Source organism: Phalacrocorax carbo, chromosome 2 (assembly GCF_963921805.1).
Source record: "Phalacrocorax carbo chromosome 2, bPhaCar2.1, whole genome shotgun sequence".
Lineage (NCBI taxonomy): Eukaryota > Metazoa > Chordata > Aves > Suliformes > Phalacrocoracidae > Phalacrocorax > Phalacrocorax carbo.
The window spans coordinates 935,855-957,492 of NC_087514.1; the positions used below are offsets into that span (position 1 = coordinate 935,855).

General features: G+C 58.0%; 1 protein-coding gene across 4 annotated transcripts in view; it reads right to left on the bottom strand.

Moving 5' to 3' along the window:
• Nucleotides 1-3,979: 3,979 nt before the first annotated feature.
• Nucleotides 3,980-21,638, bottom strand: part of ARHGAP39 (Rho GTPase activating protein 39) — a 156,145-nt gene continuing 138,486 nt past the window's right edge. For 2 of the 4 annotated variants that reach the window (XM_064441962.1, XM_064441961.1), the window contains 7 exons: nucleotides 17,528-18,089; nucleotides 15,099-15,191; nucleotides 11,555-11,628; nucleotides 8,057-8,256; nucleotides 7,510-7,601; nucleotides 7,241-7,410; nucleotides 3,980-7,034 (listed from right to left, as the gene is read on the bottom strand). In XM_064441962.1, coding sequence (XP_064298032.1) covers nucleotides 6,840-7,034; nucleotides 7,241-7,410; nucleotides 7,510-7,601; nucleotides 8,057-8,256; nucleotides 11,555-11,628; nucleotides 15,099-15,191; nucleotides 17,528-18,089 — 1,386 coding nt within the window. In that variant the 3' untranslated portion in view covers nucleotides 3,980-6,839. Of the gene's footprint in view, nucleotides 7,035-7,240; nucleotides 7,411-7,509; nucleotides 7,602-8,056; nucleotides 8,257-11,554; nucleotides 11,629-15,098; nucleotides 15,192-16,787; nucleotides 17,415-17,527; nucleotides 18,090-21,638 lie in introns of those variants that run through there. The other 2 variants (XM_064441963.1, XM_064441964.1) reach the window with 2 other exon arrangements.

Consider the following 21,638-nt stretch of genomic DNA (forward strand, 5'->3'; position numbering starts at 1 on the left):
AGACACCCCTGCACACCCTACAGACACCCCCAGCCCCTATAGACACCCCGAACCCCTACAGACAGACACCCCCCCAAGCCCCTACAGACACCCCGAGCCCCTACAGACACCCCATCACACCCTACAGACACCCCGAGCCCCTATAGACACCCCGAACCCCTACAGACAGACCCCCCCCAGCCCCTACAGACACCCCATCACACCCTACAGACACCCCGAACCCCTACAGACAGACACCCCCCCCGAGCCCCTACAGACACCCCAAGCCCCTATAGACACCCCGAACCCCTACAGACAGACACCCCCCCCGAGCCCCTACAGACACCCCAAGCCCCTATAGACACCCCGAACCCCTACAGACAGACACCCCCCCTGAGCCCCTACAGGCACCCCGAGCCCCTACAGACACCCCTGCACACCCTACAACACCCTGAACCCCTACAGACACCCCGGAACACCCTACAGGCACCCCGAGCCCCTATAGACACCCCGAACCCCTACAGACACCCCGAGCCCCTACAGACACCCCCAGCCCCTACAGACACCCCGAACCCCTACAGACAGACCCCCCCCAAGCCCCTACAGACACCCCGAGCCCCTACAGACACCCCATCACACCCTACAGACACCCCGAGCCCCTATAGACACCCCGAACCCCTACAGACACCCCGAGCCCCTACAGACACCCCCAGCCCCTATAGACACCCCGAACCCCTACAGACAGACCCCCTCAGCCCCTACAGACACCCCTGCACACCCTACCGACACCCCAAGCCCCTATAGACACCCCGAACCCCTACAGACAGACACCCCCCCCAAGCCCCTACAGACACCCCTGCACACCCTACAGACACCCCAAGCCCCTATAGACACCCCAAACCCCTACAGACAGACACCCCCCCCCGAGCCCCTACAGACACCCCAAGCCCCTATAGACACCCCGAACCCCTACAGACAGACACCCCCCCCGAGCCCCTACAGGCACCCTGAGCCCCTACAGACACCCCCGCACACCCTACAGGCACCCCAAGCCCCTGTAAACACCCCTGCACACCCTACAACACCCTGAACCCCTACAGACACCCCGGAACACCCTACAGGCACCCCGAGCCCCTACAGACACCCCCAGCCCCTACAGACACCCCGAACCCCTACAGACAGACCCCCCCCAAGCCCCTACAGACACCCCGAGCCCCTACAGACACCCCATCACACCCTACAGACACCCCGAGCCCCTATAGACACCCCGAACCCCTACAGACAGACACCCCCCCCCCGAGCCCCTACAGACACCCCGAGCCCCTACAGACACCCCCAGCCCCTATAGACACCCCGAACCCCTACAGACAGACCCCCTCAGCCCCTACAGACACCCCTGCACACCCTACAGACACCCCCAGCCCCTATAGACACCCCGAACCCCTACAGACAGACCCCCCCCAAGCCCCTACAGACACCCCGAGCCCCTACAGACACCCCATCACACCCTACAGACACCCCGAGCCCCTATAGACACCCGAGCCCCTACAGACAGACACCCCCCCCCCGAGCCCCTACAGACACCCCGAGCCCCTACAGACACCCCCAGCCCCTATAGACACCCCGAACCCCTACAGACAGACCCCCCCAGCCCCTACAGACACCCCTGCACACCCTACAGACACCCCCAGCCCCTATAGACACCCCGAACCCCTACAGACAGACCCCCCCAAGCCCCTACAGACACCCCATCACACCCTACAGACACCCCAAGCCCCTATAGACACCCCGAACCCCTACAGACAGACACCCCCCCCCCGAGCCCCTACAGACACCCCTGCACACCCTATAGACACCCCTGCACACCCTACAGACACCCCAAGCCCATACAGACAGACGCTCTGAGCCCTTGTAGCCACTCCTGCACCCCCTATAGGCATGCCGAGCCCCTACAGACACTCCGAGGCCCTATAGACGGACACCCACTTGCCCCTATAGACGCCTGCCCCAGTGATACTCACAGCCCCTATAGGCACCCACCCAGCCCTACAGACACCTATACAACCGTATAGACACCCACATTCCCTACAGACACCCATTCAGTCCTATAGGCACCCATACTGTCCCTACACACCCACCTGCTCCTAGAGACACCCACCTGCGCTGTAGATACCTGTCCTCCCGATATGCACCTGCCCACACCTATAGACACCCATGCACCCCTATACACCCCCCCACACCTCTGCACCCCTGTATACAACCCTCTCCCCTATAGACACCCATACCCCCTACAGACCCTCCCATAAATACCCATGCCCCCTGCAGACACCCATCTGCCCCATATGCACCTGCACACCCCTATAGACACCCACTGGTCTCTGTAGACACCCATAACCCCCCGTGTGCCCCTATACACACCCCTTACACCACTATACACACCCACACACCCCATAGACACACCCACATGCCTATATAGACCCATGTGCCCCATCCACCCCCATACTTACCTATGTGCCCCATAGACATCCATAAACCCCTATATAGACCCACCTGCCCCTACAGACACCCATGCACTTCCTATGTGTCCCTATACACACCCATTCACCCCTGTGCTCCCCTATAGAAACCCTCTATACTCCCCGAGCTCCCCTGTGCACCTTTACATCCCCCTATATACATCCCTGTGTGGCTTTAGGTACCCCTGGGGACCTTTATATACCCTATATACACGCCAGCCACAGCCTACACACCCCTATATACCACCATACTTCCTACACCTCCCAGCACCCCCTATACACCCCCATATGCCCTGTGTGCATCCCCCCTGGGCGGTGTGCATAGACCCTATACTGCCTGGTACCCCCTATACTGCTTGCAGGGGGAGCCCTATACGCACTCTACACAGCCTGTATAGCGGGGGACATGACCATATACACCCTATAGAGGATATATGGCACAGGTGGGGTGCCCCTATACAGCCTGTGTGGTGGGAGACACGACCATATACACCCTACAGAGGCCCTATGGCATGGGTGGGGTGTCCCTATACAGCCTGCGCGGTGGGACATGACCATATACACCCTATAGGGGCCGTATGGTATGGGCGGGGCTTGTATGGCCCCTATACAGCTTGCATGGCCCCTATACGGCCCTGCAGCCCCCATGGGGTGCAGCTGGGCCCTTGCGGCCACCCCTATGGCCCCTATAAGGCCTTACAGGGCCCCGGTGCCCTTGATCCGCTCCAGAGTGAACGAGCAGCAAGGAAACGCCATCCATACGTAGCTTTATTCACACGCCGGGGCGGCGCCTCTATACGTCCCCGCGCCCCCAGTTACAGAGTTCGGCAGCCGGCGGGACAACCCCTCCCCCACCCCCCTCTCACCCCACCCCCCGCCCCGGGGGGGGGGGGCCCGATCCTGCCCCCCCACCCCCACACGCTGCGGGGGAGGGGCCCGCAGCGGCCGGGGCGGGTTTGTCCCTTGTAGTTATTTAAATTTTGTTTTTTTTTAATAATTTTTCATATTTTTAATAATAAATAAAACCTTGAGTCTAAAAAAAAAAGGGGGAAAAGAGGAGAAAAAATAAAGAAAAAAATTAAAATCTGGAGGGGGGGGAAATAATTAATTAAACAGAAGTTGAGGAAATGGGGACCCCCCCGGAGCCCCCCCCCCCCGGGTCCCCCCCGCGCCTGGCAGTGAGCAGAGCTGGGAGGTAGCGCTGGGTGCCCCCCTCTCCCGGGACCCCCCCGCCAAGGACCCCCCACCCAGGGGACCCCCCCCACCCAGGGGACCCTCATTTTGGGGACACCCCCCCCCCCCCCCGAGAAAACAGCATCTGCCTTTAAAATTAGGGGGTTTAAATGAAGAACTCTCTAGATCTATAGCCTCTGCTGGGTGCCCCCCCCCACCCAGTGGGTGCCCCTCCCCCGCCGGTGGGTGCCCCTCGGGTGCCCCCCCAGAAGGCACTTGGGGGTGGCCGTGGGTGGGGGGGCACCTCCTGCTGCCAGGGGGACCCTTCAGCTCCAGCGGTGGGGATGGGGGGGGAGGGGGGTGCTGGGGTGGGTCTGGGAGGAGAGGGTGGGGGTCAGGGTGGGCCCCGCAGGACCTGGAGGAGATGGTGGGTGCCAAGGTGGGCCCAGGAGGACCTGGAGGAGATGGTGGGTGCCAAGGTGGGCCCAGGAGGACCTGGAGGAGATGGTGGGTGCCAAGGTGGGCCCCGCAGGACCTGGAGGAGATGGTGGGTGCCAAGGTGGGCCCCACAGGACCTGGAGGAGATGGTGGGTGCCAAGGTGGGCCCCGCAGGACCTGGAGGAGATGGTGGGTGCCAAGGTGGGCCCCACAGGACCTGGAGGAGATGGTGGGTGCCAAAATGGGCCCAGCAGGACCTGGAGGAGATGGTGGGTGCCAAGGTGGGCCCCACAGGACCTGGAGGAGATGGTGGGTGCCAGAATGGGCCCCACAGGACCTGGAGGAGATGGTGGGTGCCAAGGTGGGCCCAGGAGGACCTGGAGGAGATGGTGGGTGCCAAGGTGGGCCCCGCAGGACCTGGAGGAGATGGTGGGTGCCAAGGTGGGCCCAGGAGGACCTGGAGGAGATGGTGGGTGCCAAAATGGGCCCAGCAGGACCTGGAGGAGATGGTGGGTGCCAAGGTGGGCCCCACAGGACCTGGAGGAGATGGTGGGTGCCAAGGTGGGCCCCGCAGGACCTGGAAGAGATGGTGGGTGCCAAGGTGGGCCCAGGAGGACCTGGAGGAGATGGTGGGTGCCAAAATGGGCCCAGCAGGACCTGGAGGAGATGGTGGGTGCCAAGGTGGGCCCCACAGGACCTGGAGGAGATGGTGGGTGCCAGAATGGGCCCCACAGGACCTGGAGGAGATGGTGGGTGCCAAGATGGCTCCAGCAGAAGGAGGAGATGGTGGGTGTCAGGATGGGTTGGCCAGGAGCAGGAAGAACTGAGGGGCACCAAGATGGGTCCAGTAGGGTCAAGCAGAGATGATGGGCACCAAGATGAGTTGGGCACGACTAGGAGGAGATGGTGGGTGCCAAGATGTGTCCAGCAGGGCCAAGCAGAGATGATGGGTGTCAAGATGGTTTGAGCAGGACCAGGAGGAGATGATGGGCTCCAAGGTGGGTCCAGGAGGACCAGTAGGACATGCCAGATGACAAGATGTGTCCAGCAGGGCAAAGCAGAGGTGATGGGAACCAAGATAGGTCCAGCAGGAGTGGAAGGAGATGATGGATGCCAAGATGGGTCCAGGAGAAGATGTTGGGGACCAAGATGGGTCCAGCAGGAGCAGGAGATGATGGGTACCAAGATGTTTTGGATGGAACCATGCAGAGATGATGGGCACCAAGATGGTTCCAGGAGAACCAGGAGGACATGATGAGTGCCAAGGTGGTTCCAGCAGCACCAGAAGAACATGACAGATGCCATGATGGGTCCAGGAAAACCAAGCAGAGATGAGGGGCACCAAGATGAGTCCAGCAGGACCAGGAGGTGATGATGGGCACCAAGATGGGTCCAGGAGAATCAGGGGGAAATAGTGAGCACCAAGATGGGTCCAGCAGGAGGAGGAGGTGATGGTGGGCACCAAGATGGGTCCAGCAGGAGGAGGAGGTGATGGTGGGCACCAAGATGGGTCCAGCAGGAGGAGGAGGAGATGGTGGGCACCAAGATGGGTCCAGCAGGAGGAGGAGGTGATGGTGGGCACCAAGATGGGTCCAGCAGGAGGAGGAGGAGATGGTGGGCACCAAGATGGGTCCAGAAGGAGCAAGAGATTATGGTGGGCACTAAGATGGGTCCAGCAGGAGGAGGAGGTGATGGTGGGCACCAAGATGGGTCCAGCAGGAGCAAGAGGTTATGGTGGGCACCAAGATGGGCCCAGAAGGACCAAGCAGAGATTGCGGGTGCCAAGAGGAGATGGGCAGGGCCAGGCAGAGGTGCCAGGATGGGTCTTTCAAAGCCAGGAGCAGATGGTGGGCCCTGTGATGGGTCCAGCAGGGCCAAGCAGACATAGTGGGTGCCGAGACAGGTCCTTTGGGTCCTGGTGGTGCCAACATGCGGTGAGATGGGTCTGGTGCGCTGCCCGGGATGGGCGCCGTGCCGTGCGCGGGCAGCGACCTGCCTGCCCACCTCCTCCAGCACCCCAGGATGGTCAACCGGCTGCAACGAGCCACCCGGGGCACGGCAGCTCCCAAAGGGACCCCCAGCACCCACCCGTGGGTGCACCCAGCTCTGCCGCGAGACGCGTCCCGGTTGTGCCCGTGGCCTCCTTCCCTGCGGGCCGGGACTCTCCTGGCACCGGGACACTTGTCGCTCTGGTCCCCGATGTGCCACATTCTCCGGGTGCTCGACGCCTGCTCAGCTCAGCACCGGCCCTGGAGGCGCTCCCTGCCCCACGGCTGCCCCACAGCTCTGCTCTCTGCCCAACCCCAATGGAGATGTGAGGGGGGACCTGTTTGACTCCCCGCCCAGCCTCCCCTGTCCCCCACGCTGTCGTCACCCGCTGCCTGCTGTCACCCACGGCCGCACCGCCCGTCCCCGGGGAGCAGGGACGCTCCTCGCCGGCTCTGTGGGTGCTGCCGTCCCTGGGGACCCCCCCCAAGAGCGGCCGATCCCTCCGGCCGGCGAAGAGGTGGGCAGTGAGATGGCCGGAGGGTCGGGGTGGGGCGTGGGGAACGGTGCCGTGCCCCGTGGTAGGACGGGCGGAGGGGGAACGGAGACGGGCAGGGTGTTGCGGCGCGGAGAGGCGGGGGACGCGAGCCACCCAGCACCCTCCTTCTGCGGGGTCCGGCTTGTGCTCCTCGGCCGAGCGGGGTCGGAGGGGAGGGGGCTCACGGCGGGGGGACTCGGTGGCGGCTGCTATAGGACGCCCTCCATGAAGCTGGTGTCGAGGTGCTGGATGAGCACCCGGATGAAGGACATCTCCTTGCGGGTGTTCTCGAAGATGATCCGCGGGTCGTCCGACTGGCAGCGCAGGCAGTTGGGGGCCATCACCATGGCCAGGTTATTGACGTCCATCTTGGTGACGGCCACGTTGGCCGGCTGCACGAACACCTGGCGTGGGAAGAGGAGGATGACGGTGACGGGGGTGGCGGGACATGGGCGGAGGGACCGCGTGGACCTCCTGGTTCTTGGATGAGATGGGGGGGTCACCACGCGGGTGATCCCTACGGCAACTTGGGGAACCCAGAGCCACCTCAAGAGAGACAACCAGGTAGCCCCGGGGCGGGGTGGGGGACGCAGAGGGGTCCCGGCCGTACCTGTAGGAAGCGGATGAGGTAGCACAGCACCATTTTGTTGATCCTGGGCAGAGAGTGGACGACGGCGATGGCCGCCTCGGGGTTCTCGTAGTGGGTGATGCACTGCTCGTAAAACTCGTGGGGGATCAGCGGCTCCTCCAGCTCCCGGTACCAGAGCTTCAGCAGGGAGGCTGGGGTTGGGGGTGGGAGTGGAGAAGATGGAGAGATGTGAGACCTGGTGGGTGGGGGGGGCCTGATTCTGCACCCCACATAATGCCCTGGGGTCCTACCAGGAACGTGGGGGTCCTCCAAGCCAGTAGGGATCTTCCACTGGTCCACCTGCAGCTTGAGCGCGTTGACCTCGTCGATGTCACCGGGGACTCTGCAGGGGGAAGAGCGGTTGGTCCCCAAACAAAAGATGGGGACCCACCAGCCTAACACCCCCCTCAGGCTTTGGGGGGCTCCCTGGGTGGATGTGGGGCTCAAGGAGAGCCAAGACAGGACATCAGCTGTGGGTGGAGCCATTTTGGGGCCTGGTTGCTGCCCCGTAGGGATGTAGTAACCTGTGTGGAGACCCCGGCTGCAGGGAGACCCCGCCGTGACGCTGGTGGGCACCAAAGAAGGGGCACGGCCCTGCTGTGGAGCAATCCCAACAGCCTTGGAGCAAGGAGAAGTTGGGGGGCTGCTCTCTGCCCCATGGGAGGAGAAAGGCACCCATGGGGACACAGGGAAGGGGACAGCTGTCCTGTAACGAGGTGACTCATCATGGTTTCCTCCATGAGAAGGTCAAGGCTACCACCATCCTGGGGGTCTCCCTGCATCGGTCGGGGGTTTTACCTGAAGATGCCCTCGGTTTGGTCCCCGTTGAGCGCCAGGACCTCCTCGGAGAGGCGGGTCTGCACCCAGGGCAGCTGCCGGTCGGGGTACCGCTCCTTCTGCATGTTGATGATGTCCTGCAGGGAGCTGCCGAACATGGAAGGGTTGAAGACGGCGTTCTTGGCGTGGCGGATCTCCTCGATGTTTGGCTTCTTCAGGCCCTGCGAGAGACAAGAGAGGCCACCGGCGCGATCAGGCGCTGCGGTCGGTGTCCCTGCAGCCGCGTCCCGCTCAACGCCAGCACCCCACGGCCGAGCGCCAGGGCTGGTTGCGATACGTCCAGAGCCCATCGCGTTGGAGCCGTGGATCAACCCCAGCCAGCTCGGCCAAGGTTTCCAGCGGCACCACGTGCCAGGAGTGCGGCCGGCGGGCAGGTGCCTCCACCCACCATCTTAATGTGAAAGCGAATCCAGCCCCGGGGACTCTCCCCACGGTGCTCGGTGGGACCCCACACGCTCTGCCGCGGGGTCACGGCCGCGCCGGAGTATCTACACCAATGAGCCGTGTTGGGATGAGGATGAGCCACGGCTCTGGGATGCTTCCGGAATGCAGAGCACCGGCACTGTGGTTGGTTTATCCCTGCCTGCTCGAAGCGGGTGCACCAGCACCGGGGCCGGCGCCGGATCCTGCGCGGTGTGGGGCGAGAGGGAACCTCCAGGCTCCCTCTCCGGCGGGGCTGGCGGTTCGGTCGCAGAGGGACGCTGCCGACCATCCTGTAGGAGACGTGCGCGTGGTGGGATGGACGGGGCGGGCGTGGGTGTGGTGGGATGCAGGAGAGGAGACGGGTGGTGCGGACGCGTCCGTGGGGGGATGAAGGGATGGATGCGGCCAACGTGGGCGTGGGGGGATGAAGGGATGGATGCGGCCAACGTGGGCGTGGGGGGATGAAGGGATGGATGCGGCCAACGTGGACGTGGCGGGATGAAGGGACGGATGCAGCCAACGTGGGCGAGGTGGGATGAAGGGATGGATGCGGCCAATGTGGGCGTGGTGGGATGAAGGGATGGATGGGGCCAACGTGGACGTGGCGGGATGAAGGGACGGATGCAGCCAACGTGGGCGTGGTGGGATGAAGGGATGGATGCGGCCAATGTGGGCGTGGTGGGATGAAGGGATGGATGGGGCCAACGTGGGCGCGGCGGGATGAAGGGATGGATGCGGCCAACGTGGGCGTGGGGGTATGAAGGGATGGATGGGGCCAACGTGGGCGTGGTGGGATGAAGGGATGGATGGGGCCAACGTGGGTGTGGGGGGATGAAGGGATGGATGCGGCCAACGTGGGCGTGGGGGGATGAAGGGACGGATGGGGCCAACGTGGACGTGGCGGGATGAAGGGACGGATGCAGCCAACGTGGGCGAGGTGGGATGAAGGGATGGATGCGGCCAATGTGGGCGTGGTGGGATGAAGGGATGGATGCGGCCAACGTGGACGTGGCGGGATGAAGGGACGGATGCGGCCAACGTGGGCGAGGTGGGATGAAGGGATGGATGCGGCCAATGTGGGCGTGGGGGGATGAAGGGATGGATGGGGCCAACGTGGGCGTGGGGGTATGAAGGGATGGATGGGGCCAACGTGGGCGTGGTGGGATGAAGGGATGGATGGGGCCAACGTGGGTGTGGGGGGATGAAGGGATGGATGCGGCCAACGTGGGCGTGGGGGGATGAAGGGATGGATGGGGCCAACGTGGGCGTGGTGGGATGAAGGGATGGATGGGGCCAACGTGGGCGTGGGGGGATGAAGGGATGGATGGGGCCAACGTGGGCGTGGGGGTATGAAGGGATGGATGCGGCCAATGTGGGCGTGGGGGGATGAAGGGATGGATGCGGCCAATGTGGGCGTGGTGGGATGAAGGGATGGATGCGGCCAACGTGGACGTGGCGGGATGAAGGGACGGATGCGGCCAACGTGGGCGAGGTGGGATGAAGGGATGGATGCGGCCAATGTGGGCGTGGGGGGATGAAGGGATGGATGGGGCCAACGTGGGCGTGGGGGGATGAAGGGATGGATGGGGCCAACGTGGGCGTGGGGGGATGAAGGGATGGATGGGGCCAACGTGGGCGTGGTGGGATGAAGGGATGGATGGGGCCAACGTGGGTGTGGGGGGATGAAGGGATGGATGCGGCCAACGTGGGCGTGGGGGGATGAAGGGACGGATGCAGCCAACGTGGGCGTGGTGGGATGAAGGGATGGATGCGGCCAACGTGGGCGAGGTGGGATGAAGGGATGGATGCGGCCAACGTGGGCGTGGGGGGATGAAGGGATGGATGCGGCCAACGTGGGCGAGGTGGGATGAAGGGATGGATGCGGCCAACGTGGGCGTGGGGGGATGAAGGGACGGATGCGGCCAACGTGGGCGAGGTGGGATGAAGGGATGGATGCGGCCAACGTGGGCGCGGGGGGATGAAGGGACGGATGCGGCCAACGTGGGCATGGTGGGATGAAGGGATGGATGCGGCCAACGTGGGCGTGGCAGGATGAAGGGATGGATGCGGCCAACGTGGGCGTGGGGGGATGGAGAAGAGTCAGATGCATCACACATGCATGGTGGGATGCAGAAGATGGATGCGATGGACGTGTGTGTGGTGGGATGTAGAAGAGGATCCAGCTGGATGTGGTCCAGTGTCTCCCCTTCAGACAGAGCCAACGGCAGAAGGAGCCACCCCGTCCATGCCTCGAGCCACTGGTGGGGTCCAGGACCTCAGTTGCTCCTGTCTTTGCAGGATACAGCCATCAGTGAGCCCTTGGTGAGCCTGGTGAGCGACGCGTCCCCTCCAACCGTGGGACCTTGTCTTGGGAGACGTGGCCGGGAGGAGCTGAGCTGCTGTGGACTGAGGAGGGGTCCCGCTGACTCTTCTCTGTCCCCACGAAATGAAGAGGGGGAAACTGAGGCGGCCGTGATGGTGGTGAGGCCGTGAAGAGCACCCCAGGTTGTAAATGAATCCCTATCCTGGGTGTTTTATTAAATAAATCAGCCGCCGCCCTGATGGCAGTGATGGATCTGGGGGTGGGTCCGGCTTGGTGAGCTGCTGCGGTGACGGAGAGCTGGGACGAGCGGGGCTCCAGCAGGGCAGCCCCCTGAAAGCCGGGGAGATGGGAGCTGCTGGAGCACCCTTTTTAATCCTTGGCACGCTTTTACTCTGGAGTTTTGCTCCCAGAACCGTTTCCTTAATCCCTGTTTGGCCCCTTGGGGATGGGTTGGTTTGGGAAGGACCTGGTGGTCTCCAGAGGGTCCCCAGAAGGGTCGCAGTGATGGACAACCCACGCTGGAGATGCCCAGAGCGTGTCCACCACGGGTCTGGCACAAGCTGCCGCGTTGTTCCCAACACTCTCCACCTTCATCCCTCCTCAAGACCCCCATCCCCAAACCCCAGGAGGCCCTTTGGTGGTCCCAGCTGGGGCCGGGGGTGGGGAGCTGCCCACCACCGCTGCCCTGCCCATGCCCAACGGTTGGACGATACCTTCTTGGCTCCCGTCAGAGCTGCCTTCTGCAGCTTGTTGTAGCAGTACTTGGCGTAAGTGCTTATTGCCACCCCTGCAAGAGAAAACAGAGAGCAGAGGGGGGGTGTCAGCTCCGGGTCATGGGGGGGGGGTGTCACGGGGGTCATGGGGGGGGTGTCTGTCCCATGCCGGGTGGGCTGAAGCTCATCCCAGCTCCAGGAGGGTGTCAGGGTCCCCCTGGGATGTGGGGCAGTGCTGGTGCTGCTCCATCACCACTGCTAGGGCTGGGGGGAGGGGGGGCGCGGTTTGGGGAGACCGAGGTCTCCCCCCAACCCCAGCTCTGCCGGACAGCATTCACCTCACCTTGCAGGGGGTGCCCCCATAAATTAACCCGCTCCCCAAGAACCTCAGACCTTGGAGAAGCCACATCCTTGTACCCACCTAACGTTGAGCCTCGGAGCCCCCTTTGGCTCCGTCCTCTGGCTCTTGGGGGCTGAGTTTTTCACCCCGCAGCCATTGCTTCCACTGGCACCCCCCAACCCCCCCCCGACACCATCCATCTTCTCCTCCTGATGCCACCGCTTCCACCCTCATCCCTCTCCGCACCCCTCAGCCTCTCCTGATGTCCTTCAACAAGGCGATGGCAGCCCCAACCCTTGGAGCAACCCCAAGCTGCCAACGGGCTCATCCCAAGGGAGATGCTCCGACATCCCGCAGCCGAGAACCCTGGAGACCCCGCGGTACCTTCTGGACCACCCCAGAAGACATTGGCAGCCCCATAAATTCTTCCAAGAGCCTAAAAATAGGCAAATTGGACAAAAAATAATATATATTCCATCATCATGGGACATCCTCTCCTTCGGTAGCTTTGAAACCACGGCGTCAGCACCGGTCCTGGTGCCGGTGCGGTTTTTGCGCTGCCGGAGCCACGTGTCCTGGCGCATCCTGAATGCGTTGTGCTGGTGAGAACGATCCTTGAGCTAAAAATGTGCTTTTTTCCTATGTAATATTGGTGCAAAAGAGGGGAAAAAAAAGGGCTCCTGGAGAAGAGCCAGTGGCCGGCAGCCGCTCGCTGTCCCGACCGCGCCGATGGGAGTTTTTTTGGTTAAAACCAGATTTGGGGAAGCGGGATGATCGACTTTTCCCTCCGTCCCAGATGTTGTCGTCTTCAAAGGGCTTCTTCGATGGTTTTGGGGGTGCAGTAAAAGCTCTGGGCGGGGGGTGATGGATGTGTGGGGGAGCCTGAAGCCACCCTGAGGGAGGGGGTTTGGGGGATGTCCAGGACTGGGTGAACTCAAATCTGGTGCTGACTCATCGACTCATTGAATGGTTTGGGTTGGGAGGGACCTTTGAAGGTCATCCAGTCTTCACCCAGATCAGGTTGCGTCCTTGGATCCAGCCCAGGAGATGACTGGCTTCCCGGGCTGCGAGAGCACGTTGCCGGCTCGTGTCCTGTTTGTCACCCCCCCGCAGCGTCCCCAAGTCCTCCTCTCTTCACCCCTGGGTGGATACTGGGGGCTGCGTCCCCCTCCCCCAGGGGAAGGACCTTGCCCTGGGCCTGGTTGAACCTCAAGAGGGTCCCATGGGTCCCACTTCTCCAGCTCATCCTCAGGAGGATCAACCCCATCACTCAGCTTGGTACCACCTCACAACGTGCCGCGGGCGCGTGGCGCCCCACCGTCCGCGTGTCCGGAGAAGGGCAGCGGGGCTGGGGCAGGGTCTGGAGCACAAGTGTGCTGGGGGGCGGCTGAGGGGGCTGGGGGGGTTTAGCCTGGAGAAGAGGGGGCTGAGGGGAGCCCTTCTCGCTCTCTGCAGCTGCCTGAGAGGGGCTGGAGTGAGGGGGGGGCTGGTCTCTGCTCCCAATAACATGCGATAGGATGAGAGGGAACAGCCTGAAGCTGCGCCAGGGGAGGTTTAGGTTGGATATTGGGGACAATTCCTTCACCAAAGGGTTGTCAAGGCCTGGCACAGGCTGCCCAGAGAGGTGGGGGAGTCACCGTCCCTGGGGAGGTTCAAAAAATGTGCAGACGTGGCCCTTGGGGCCACGGTTTAGGAGACATGGTCGAGTTGGGTTGATGGTTGGACTTGATGATCCTTGAGGTCTTTTCCAACCTTCATGATTCTATGATTCCATACATCGTTGACGAGGATATTAAACAGCGGCCTTAATTTGGGGATGCTGCCGAAGCCGTTTCTTGGGGTGCCTCCACCCCCTGCCCCACCCCCAGAGCTCCAGGTCCCAGCCCCGCCATCGCCGGGTTGAGGTTGAGGTCCCTCAACTTGCGCCAAGAACCTCTTGGTTCCATCGGGGATGCCGAGCCTCCGCCCGTCGGCGAGCTCCCAGCGAACCAACCCCGCCCCCCCGCCGCCCCCAAACCCCAGGGGATGCTGGGAAAGGGGGCTCCTCCCCCCCGCCCCCCCCCCCCCCCGCCCACCCGCCCCACCGGTGACGGCACTGAGGGTGCTCCTCCCCCACGCGGGGGGATCCGTCAAACGCCGAGAAACCCCTCGGCGTCTTCTAAGCGGCTCCGCTTTACCGGACTCCTACCTTCCCCCGCACGTTAATTATGATTAAATGTTTGCATTTATATATATTTATATGTAATATCATATATAATATTATATATTTATGGATAACATGATATATAATATTATATATGTATCGGTAACATGATATATAATATGTATTTATGGCTAGCGTGATATATAGTATTATATATTTATGGATAACATTATACGTAATATATATTTATGGATAACGTGATATACAATATTGAATATTTATGGATAACGTTATAAATAATACTATATATTTACGGCTATTATATTATGTTATATATTTATGGATATTACACATAATGTTATATATTCACGGATAATGCGATATAGGATATTGTATATTTACGGATAACGTTATGCATAATATATATTTATGGATAATGTGATATATAATATTATATATTTATGGATAGCATAATATATAACGTTATATATGTATAGGTAACTTTATATATAACTTTATATATTTATCTCTAACGCTATAGATAATACAGACTTACACATTATGTATGCGATTTATGAAATAGTATGCAATGTTATGTTCATATAAAATATTATATACGTTATATGTAGCGTTATATAAAATTATCTCTAACCGTCTACACGCTATTCTACAGTTATATCAGTTATATATTATATTTACATTAGTCGTGTTAATACTGAAGGGCTATTAAAGACTAGATATTTAATTTCTAACGTTATCTGTATAACACGTTCGCCTATACTGTGCGTACCGCTATAGACAAACGCCCCTCACATCTGGGCGGCGCCCCCGCGTGCCGGCGGGTAACGCCGCCGTGGGGCAGGCGGCGCGGCCCACGCCTCGACCGCCCTCCTTTGCGCGAGGCCTCTCGCCGCCCCTCGGGCTTCGCCTCGCTGCGACGGCAAACCCGGACCCGCCACCCCGGGGCGCCCCCTCCTCCCGCCGCCCCGCGCCCCCCGCGCCCCTCGGGGGGCGGGGGGGGGGCTCCCGGGGCAGCCCAGGGAGCGCGGCGGGGCCCCTACCATCGTGCTCCTCGATATGGGACTTGGGTTTCTTTCTCAATTTGGATTTCTTCTTATTGGTCCTTTCCAGGATCTCTTTAATGTGCTGGGTCACTGGGAAACAAACAAAGCGATGAAGACAAGGGGATGGAACGGGGCGGGGGGGGGCGAAGGAAAATAAACCTGGGAGCGAAGACGTGAATGGGGGCGAAAGCGGAACGGGGACGAAATAAATGCAAATAAGAAATCGTGAAAATTAAGCTGGCAGGGAGAAAACAAAGGAAATGAAACTAAGGAAAAGTAAAAAAAATCAAATGAAAATAAAAGAGAAATGGGACGAAAATGAAAATAGGAATGAAAGACATGAAAATAAAATGAAAAAGAAAAGTAAAAATCAAATGAAATAAATGGAAATAAGAAAGAAATGAAACAGAAATGAAAATAAATAAAACGAGAATGAAAACTGGAAATTAAAATGAAGTAAAAAAAAAGAAAAAGAAAAAGAAAAAGAAAAAGAAAAAGAAAAAGAAAAAGAAAAAGAAAAAGAAAAAGAAAAAGAAAAAAAGAAAAAGAAAATGAAAAACAAAACCCTGGAAATAAAAGTAAAAATTGAATATAATAAATGAAAAGAAAAGAAAAAAGAAATGAAAGACAAATGAGCATTAAAAAATTAGAATTAAAAGGAAAATTAATATTAAAAAGAAATTAAATAGAAATGAAAATAAAAAGAATTGAAAATGAAAATAAAGACTGGAAATAAAAATGAAATTAAAGTTAAAATGAAAATAAAAAGAAATGAAAGAGAAATGAAAATGAAAATAAATAAAATGAAAATAAAAACTGGAAATAAAAGTAAACATTAAATAAATGAAAAAAGAAATGAAACAAATTAAAATAAATAAAATGAAAGTGAAAACTGGAAATTAAAATTAAGAAAAATAAAAGTGAAAATGAAAAGTAAACTGGAAATAAAAATAAATGAAAATGAAAATAAACAAGAAAGGCAAATGGAAATGAAAATAAACAAAATGAAAATGAAAATAAAACTGGGAATAAAAGTAAAAATTTAAAAAAATAAATGAAAGGAAAAATGAAAAAGAAATGCAAGACAAGTGAAAATTTAAAAAGTGAATTTAAAAGGAAAATTTAAATAAAAAAGAGGAATAAAAATAAAAATTATTAAAAATGAAAATAAAACTGGAAATAAAAACAAAATAAAAAAATTAATGACAATGAAGATAAAAAAGAAATAAAATGAAAATGAAAATGATAATAAATAAAATGAAAATAAAACTGAAACTCAAACCCAAAACCACATGAAACGGGATGGGACAAAACTGAGAATGAGGACACAGACTGACTCCCAGTGGGGCGGCCGGCGGGGCCGTGGGGGGACCCTCTCCCCGGGGAGCGCCGGGTTTCCACCGCCGGCGCGCCGAATCCAGCGTGAGCGCGGCAACGGCCGCGAAGTGAGTTTGACACCTCTGCTGCGACCCGGGCATCCCCCCCCCCACCTCCCCCCCCACCCCCCGGCCCCCGGCCGTGCCGCCACGGCGGGGGCCTCGCCCCGACCCGTCCCCGGAGCCGGCGCTCGCACACGGGGACACCCCGCCTGGGTCCGGCCCCTCTTGCCCCCGCGCCGGCTCCGCGTGACACCGGCGGCCCCCCAGACCCTCCCCATCTCTGCCCCGCTGCGAGGCGGCGCCCACGGGCTGTGGGGATCCCCAACCCTCCGGCCGGGCCGTGGGTGGCCCGCGGGCAGCACCCCCTCCTGCCGGACTCGGGGCCAGGCACCGACGATCCCCGCGCCCCGGCCGGGCCGGATCCCACCCTCCGCCGGAGCGCACCAGCGGGGATGGAGCCGGGACGGCCGAGCCCGGGACTGGAGGGCAGCTCCTACAATTCCCACCCGTTTGGGGTCAAATAGTCAAAATTTATGCCTCTTCTAATCTGCCATGACCCAAAAAAACCACCTCGGGAGCCGGGAATCAAGCTGGCTCCCCTTCCAGGTTTTTTTTTTTTTTTAAATTTTTTTGATCCAAAGCTACTCAGGAAACCAGGAGAAACATCTGGAGATGGTGATATCAGAGAATCATTTGGTCTGGGTTAGGAGGGACCTCTAAAGGGCTCCTCGTGGGCCAGGAGAAGTCCTGGGAGCTCTCGCTTACGGCCACCCCCAGCGGAGGTGACGCCGAGCCTGCAGCAAAGGTGTCAACGCTCGTTTCGTGCCGGGTCTCACGCTGGATTTCTGTGCACCGACGAGGAAAGGCCGGCGGTAAAGGCACCACCGCGCTCGCTGTACCTCCAGGAGGGCTGTTGGATGAGTTCCTCGCCCACCTTTCAACGAGGAAACTCATGAATGCGAAGGGGAAAGGAATAAAATAGTAATATATATATGGGTTGCAACATCAGCAGGGGCAAAAGCCACCGGGCAACGGTTTCCCTCTTACCTTTAGTGTCATTCACCGGATCCATGTGCCTGTAAATATATCCTTCTAGGTAGGAATGAAATTTGGGTGTGGGTGGGAAAAAGGCCAAACAAATGGCCATGAGCTCCCAGCCCCGGGCCAGGCTCTCGTAACGGAAGTTCTCGGTGGTCTGCCGGCACAGCTGGATGTAGAGCTCGTCTCTCAGACCCTGCATGCTCCAGCCTTTGGTGGCGATCTCCAAGGCCACGTTGAGTTGGTCCGTCTTGGCCCGCCGGTCCCCCATGTACATCTGAATCAGTTTAAATATCTCGCACGCCTCTTTCTTGACGTTACGGTCGTTGGTCATGATCATGGGTTTCTTGATGGACTCGCTGCTCCAGGCCAGCATGTTGGCGATGGACACCTTCCTGCGGAAGAGCCCTTGGGTGTGCTTGTTGAAGTGCTTGGAGGCCCAGTTCTCAATGTCCGTCTCCGAGGAGGGCTTCCGCAGGTTGAAGGTGGGGAAGACACAGCTGGCGCTAGGCATCATGTTCCTGGTCTGTCTGCTGCTCTCGAACTGGGCGCAGGCACCGAGATCCTCCGACTAGGAGACAGCAGCCAGACAAGTCCATGTTACAAACAGCGTGGCCACACCACCAAACCAACCAGCCAACCAACCAACAAACCAAACATGAAACCAACCATGGAACCAACCAAACATGAAACCAACCAACCAACAAACCAACCACGAAACCAACCAACCAACAAACCAAACATGAAACCAACCAACCAACAAACCAACCACGAAACCAACCAACCAACAAACCAAACATGAAACCAACCAACCAACCACGAAACCAACCAACCATGAAACCAACCAACCATGAAACCAACCAACCAACCAAGAAACCAACCATAAAAACAACCAAATCAACCAACCAACCAACGACTCAACCAACCATGAAACCAGCCAACCAACCAACCAACAAACCAACCATGAAACCAACCATAAAAACAACCAAATCAACCAACCAACAACTCAGCCAGCCATGAAACCAGCCAACCAACCAACCAACCAACCAAACATGAAAACAACCAACAAACCAACCAACCAACCAACCAACCAACCAACCAACCAACCAACCAACCAACCAACCAACCAACGAACGAACAAACCAACCAACCATGAAAACAACCAACAAATCAACCAAACAAGCAACAAACCAACCAACCATGAAACCAGCCAGCCAACCAACCATGAAACCAACAAACCAACCATCGCATCAAGAGGTCACCCCACACTCGCACCAAAAGCTACGTCCTCTCCAAGTAGCTGCTCCTCAATCCCACTGTGGGCAGGTGCAGCTGGCCCAGTGACAGGGGCTAATGGTGCTCGTGGCACCAGTCGACATCGGGAGGGAGGGGACCAGTGGGGATATCAAAGCCTGACGTGCTGGACTCCCTTCGCACCCGACACCCTGGTCACTCAGGCTTTGCAGTCATGGATAGAAGCAGCTGGTGGCTATTAGTAATGTGGGGGAAGCAAAGGACAAGTGGCTTTGGGCTCCACCAGTCCTTCAGTGAGGGGACACACTCACCTGTAACCAGCCCCCAAATAATCCCCCCTCCCCAAAGTCATGTTGCACGGTTCTCCAGCGGCCACAGGAGGAGGCTGGCGGCTCCTCCAAGCCATGAGCAACACGGATGTTGTTTCTTTACCTCCCGTGTGCAGAGGGACACAAGCTGCCCAGGATCCATCCTCAGCTGCAGGGCACCCAGCTGGGAAGGACCTCTGCAGAGCAAAGGGTACCCCTGCAGACCACCATCCTTCTACTACTGGAACCAGCACAACTTATGGCTAGCACCCCAGGAGGTGGAGGGACACCCAAACAGCTGATGACCAGCATGGAGAATGGTCACTTGGGATGGACTACTCCCTGGTCTCGCAGGGCTTCATCGTCTGTCAGCTCCCTCTTCTGCACGTGCAACATCCGGGCCAACATCACCTGGGTTTGGTGGCCCTGGGGATGTGACCCGTGGCTTGGCAGGGAATGACATGCCACACCATCCAGAGGTGACATTGCTGTCCTCACCATGCGCAGGGGAACCGTGTTGGTGGCCTTGAGCCAGGACTGTGCACAAGGTGACCACAGTGGTGCCACGGGTTTGGGGCTGGGCTTTTAGACAAGGAACAGAAGGAGAAAAGCAGGAGGCAAAACGAAGGTGGAACGAGCCAGGGCCATGTGGGGGTGGCAAGTCCAGAAGGGGACAAGGAAGACACTCAAAGAGCCACCAGAGCTGCTGGTAGACATCTAAACCTCAGTGTCTTCAAACAAGTCAAGTTTCTTTTCTCCTCGCTCAACAGCTCCTCCCTTCCCAGTCTTGAGGTCTTCTCTTTCCACTGATGTCGCTCAGCTCCAGCCTTGCACCACGGTGACGACAGCAAGGACCTGGCCATGGGGACACAGAAGCTTCACCCCTGAGGGATCCAGCTCTGCCATTCCTGTGGAGGCCACATCACCTGAAAGGTCCTTCTGTGTCCTCCAGCTGGTCAGCTGAAGGCATGCGGGCCTTTCTGGGTGGAAGGAGATGCAGCATTTGCCACAAGGCTTCTCGCTCTGCAGCCATCGCTGCCACGCCTCTTCCAAAAGCTGGGCCACGAGCTGGGCCACCGCCAGCCACGCTGCTCATCCAGGGCACCCAGGGAGAAGCAAAGGACCACGTTGGCTGGGGATGTCAGCCTTCTCCAGCCAAGTCCACTCCAGTGGACAGCGTGGTCAAGCTGGGGAGCGACACAGGCAGCAGAACGTGATGGGTCCTCTGCTGCTAGTGCCAATGTAAAACTAGCGTCAGCCCTAATTAGCACAGTCCTAAATGAACTTGGGGGAAGCCTCGGCCTACAAGGGGATAAGCAACAGGGTGTCAACGGCAGCCGGCCGTCACCTCCTGGCAAGGGGTGACCCTCCTTTCAGCTCGGGGATTAGGGGAACGCTCAAACTCAAGCATTCTGTGGGGGAAGGAAGCCCTGGTCCCACGTGGATGGGACTTGGACGTATCCCAGTGCAGGGCCAACGTGGGGACACGCCGTTGGTGACACTGGGCATGTCCCCATCGGTTGCGCCACCCTGTCACATCTCCTGGGCGCTTCTGTCTTCTGCCAGGTCTCCACATCTCCCCATGTGTCATCTCCAGCGTCATTTTGCTCTGGTTTTCTTCTCCGTTTCTGCCGCATCTTGCTGTCATGGACAGCGTGATCACCCTCCACCCAAAGCTTCCTGCCTGGACCAGCCGCAGGTCCATTCCCACCGCAAGAGGCTTCTACTTCAACCGATGTTGAAGGTTGCTCAGCTGATGGGGGTGGAGGAAACCTAACTAAAACCATGTAACAACGTTAGACATGATCATCAAATGGTTTGGGTTGGGAGGGACCTTCAAAGATCATCCACTCCAACCCTCCTGCCATGGGCAGGGACATCTCCCACTAGACGAGGTTGCTCAGAGCCCCGTCCAACCTTGCCTTGAATGTTTCCAGGGATGGAGCATCCACAAGTTCTCTGGACAACCTGGGCCAGTGTCCCACCCCCTTGGCTGGAAATCTGCTCTTCCTGGAACGGGTGTCCCAGAGCTTGAGGACAACATCAGACAGGGTCAACCAGACAGAACGGCCCAGGCAGCGGAGCCCCACCACATCCTGAGCTCCACGCAGAAGGCACAGGATCGCTGATGGTGGGAGCTATTCCTCCTGGCCAACATGAGCATCCAATGCAGGTTTGGAGCTCTCCAGTTTTGGGTTTGAACCTCCTTGTGCAGCACCGAGTGCTTGGGGACGCTTGTGCTTAGGGAATTTTCTCCTGCTGCCTCTGGATGTGACGCCCCACTGATTTCCTTACACATTCCCATGGGCAAAAAAGGCATTTTCCAAACAATTTGCTGTTTCCCAGATCCATGTCCAGGGTCTCTCTCCTCCTTGCTGATACCAAACTCCATCTTCCAGGCAGTCTTCCATGTCAGATTGCTCTCACCAGGGTAACTATCCCCACACATAGTGTCATCATCCATTTTTAAAAAGCTGTTATAGCTTTTCCTAGCGTCCTTCTATCAACTCTTGTTGCATCCAAAAAGCAATTCAAGTGGTTTTCCTCTGGACACCCTT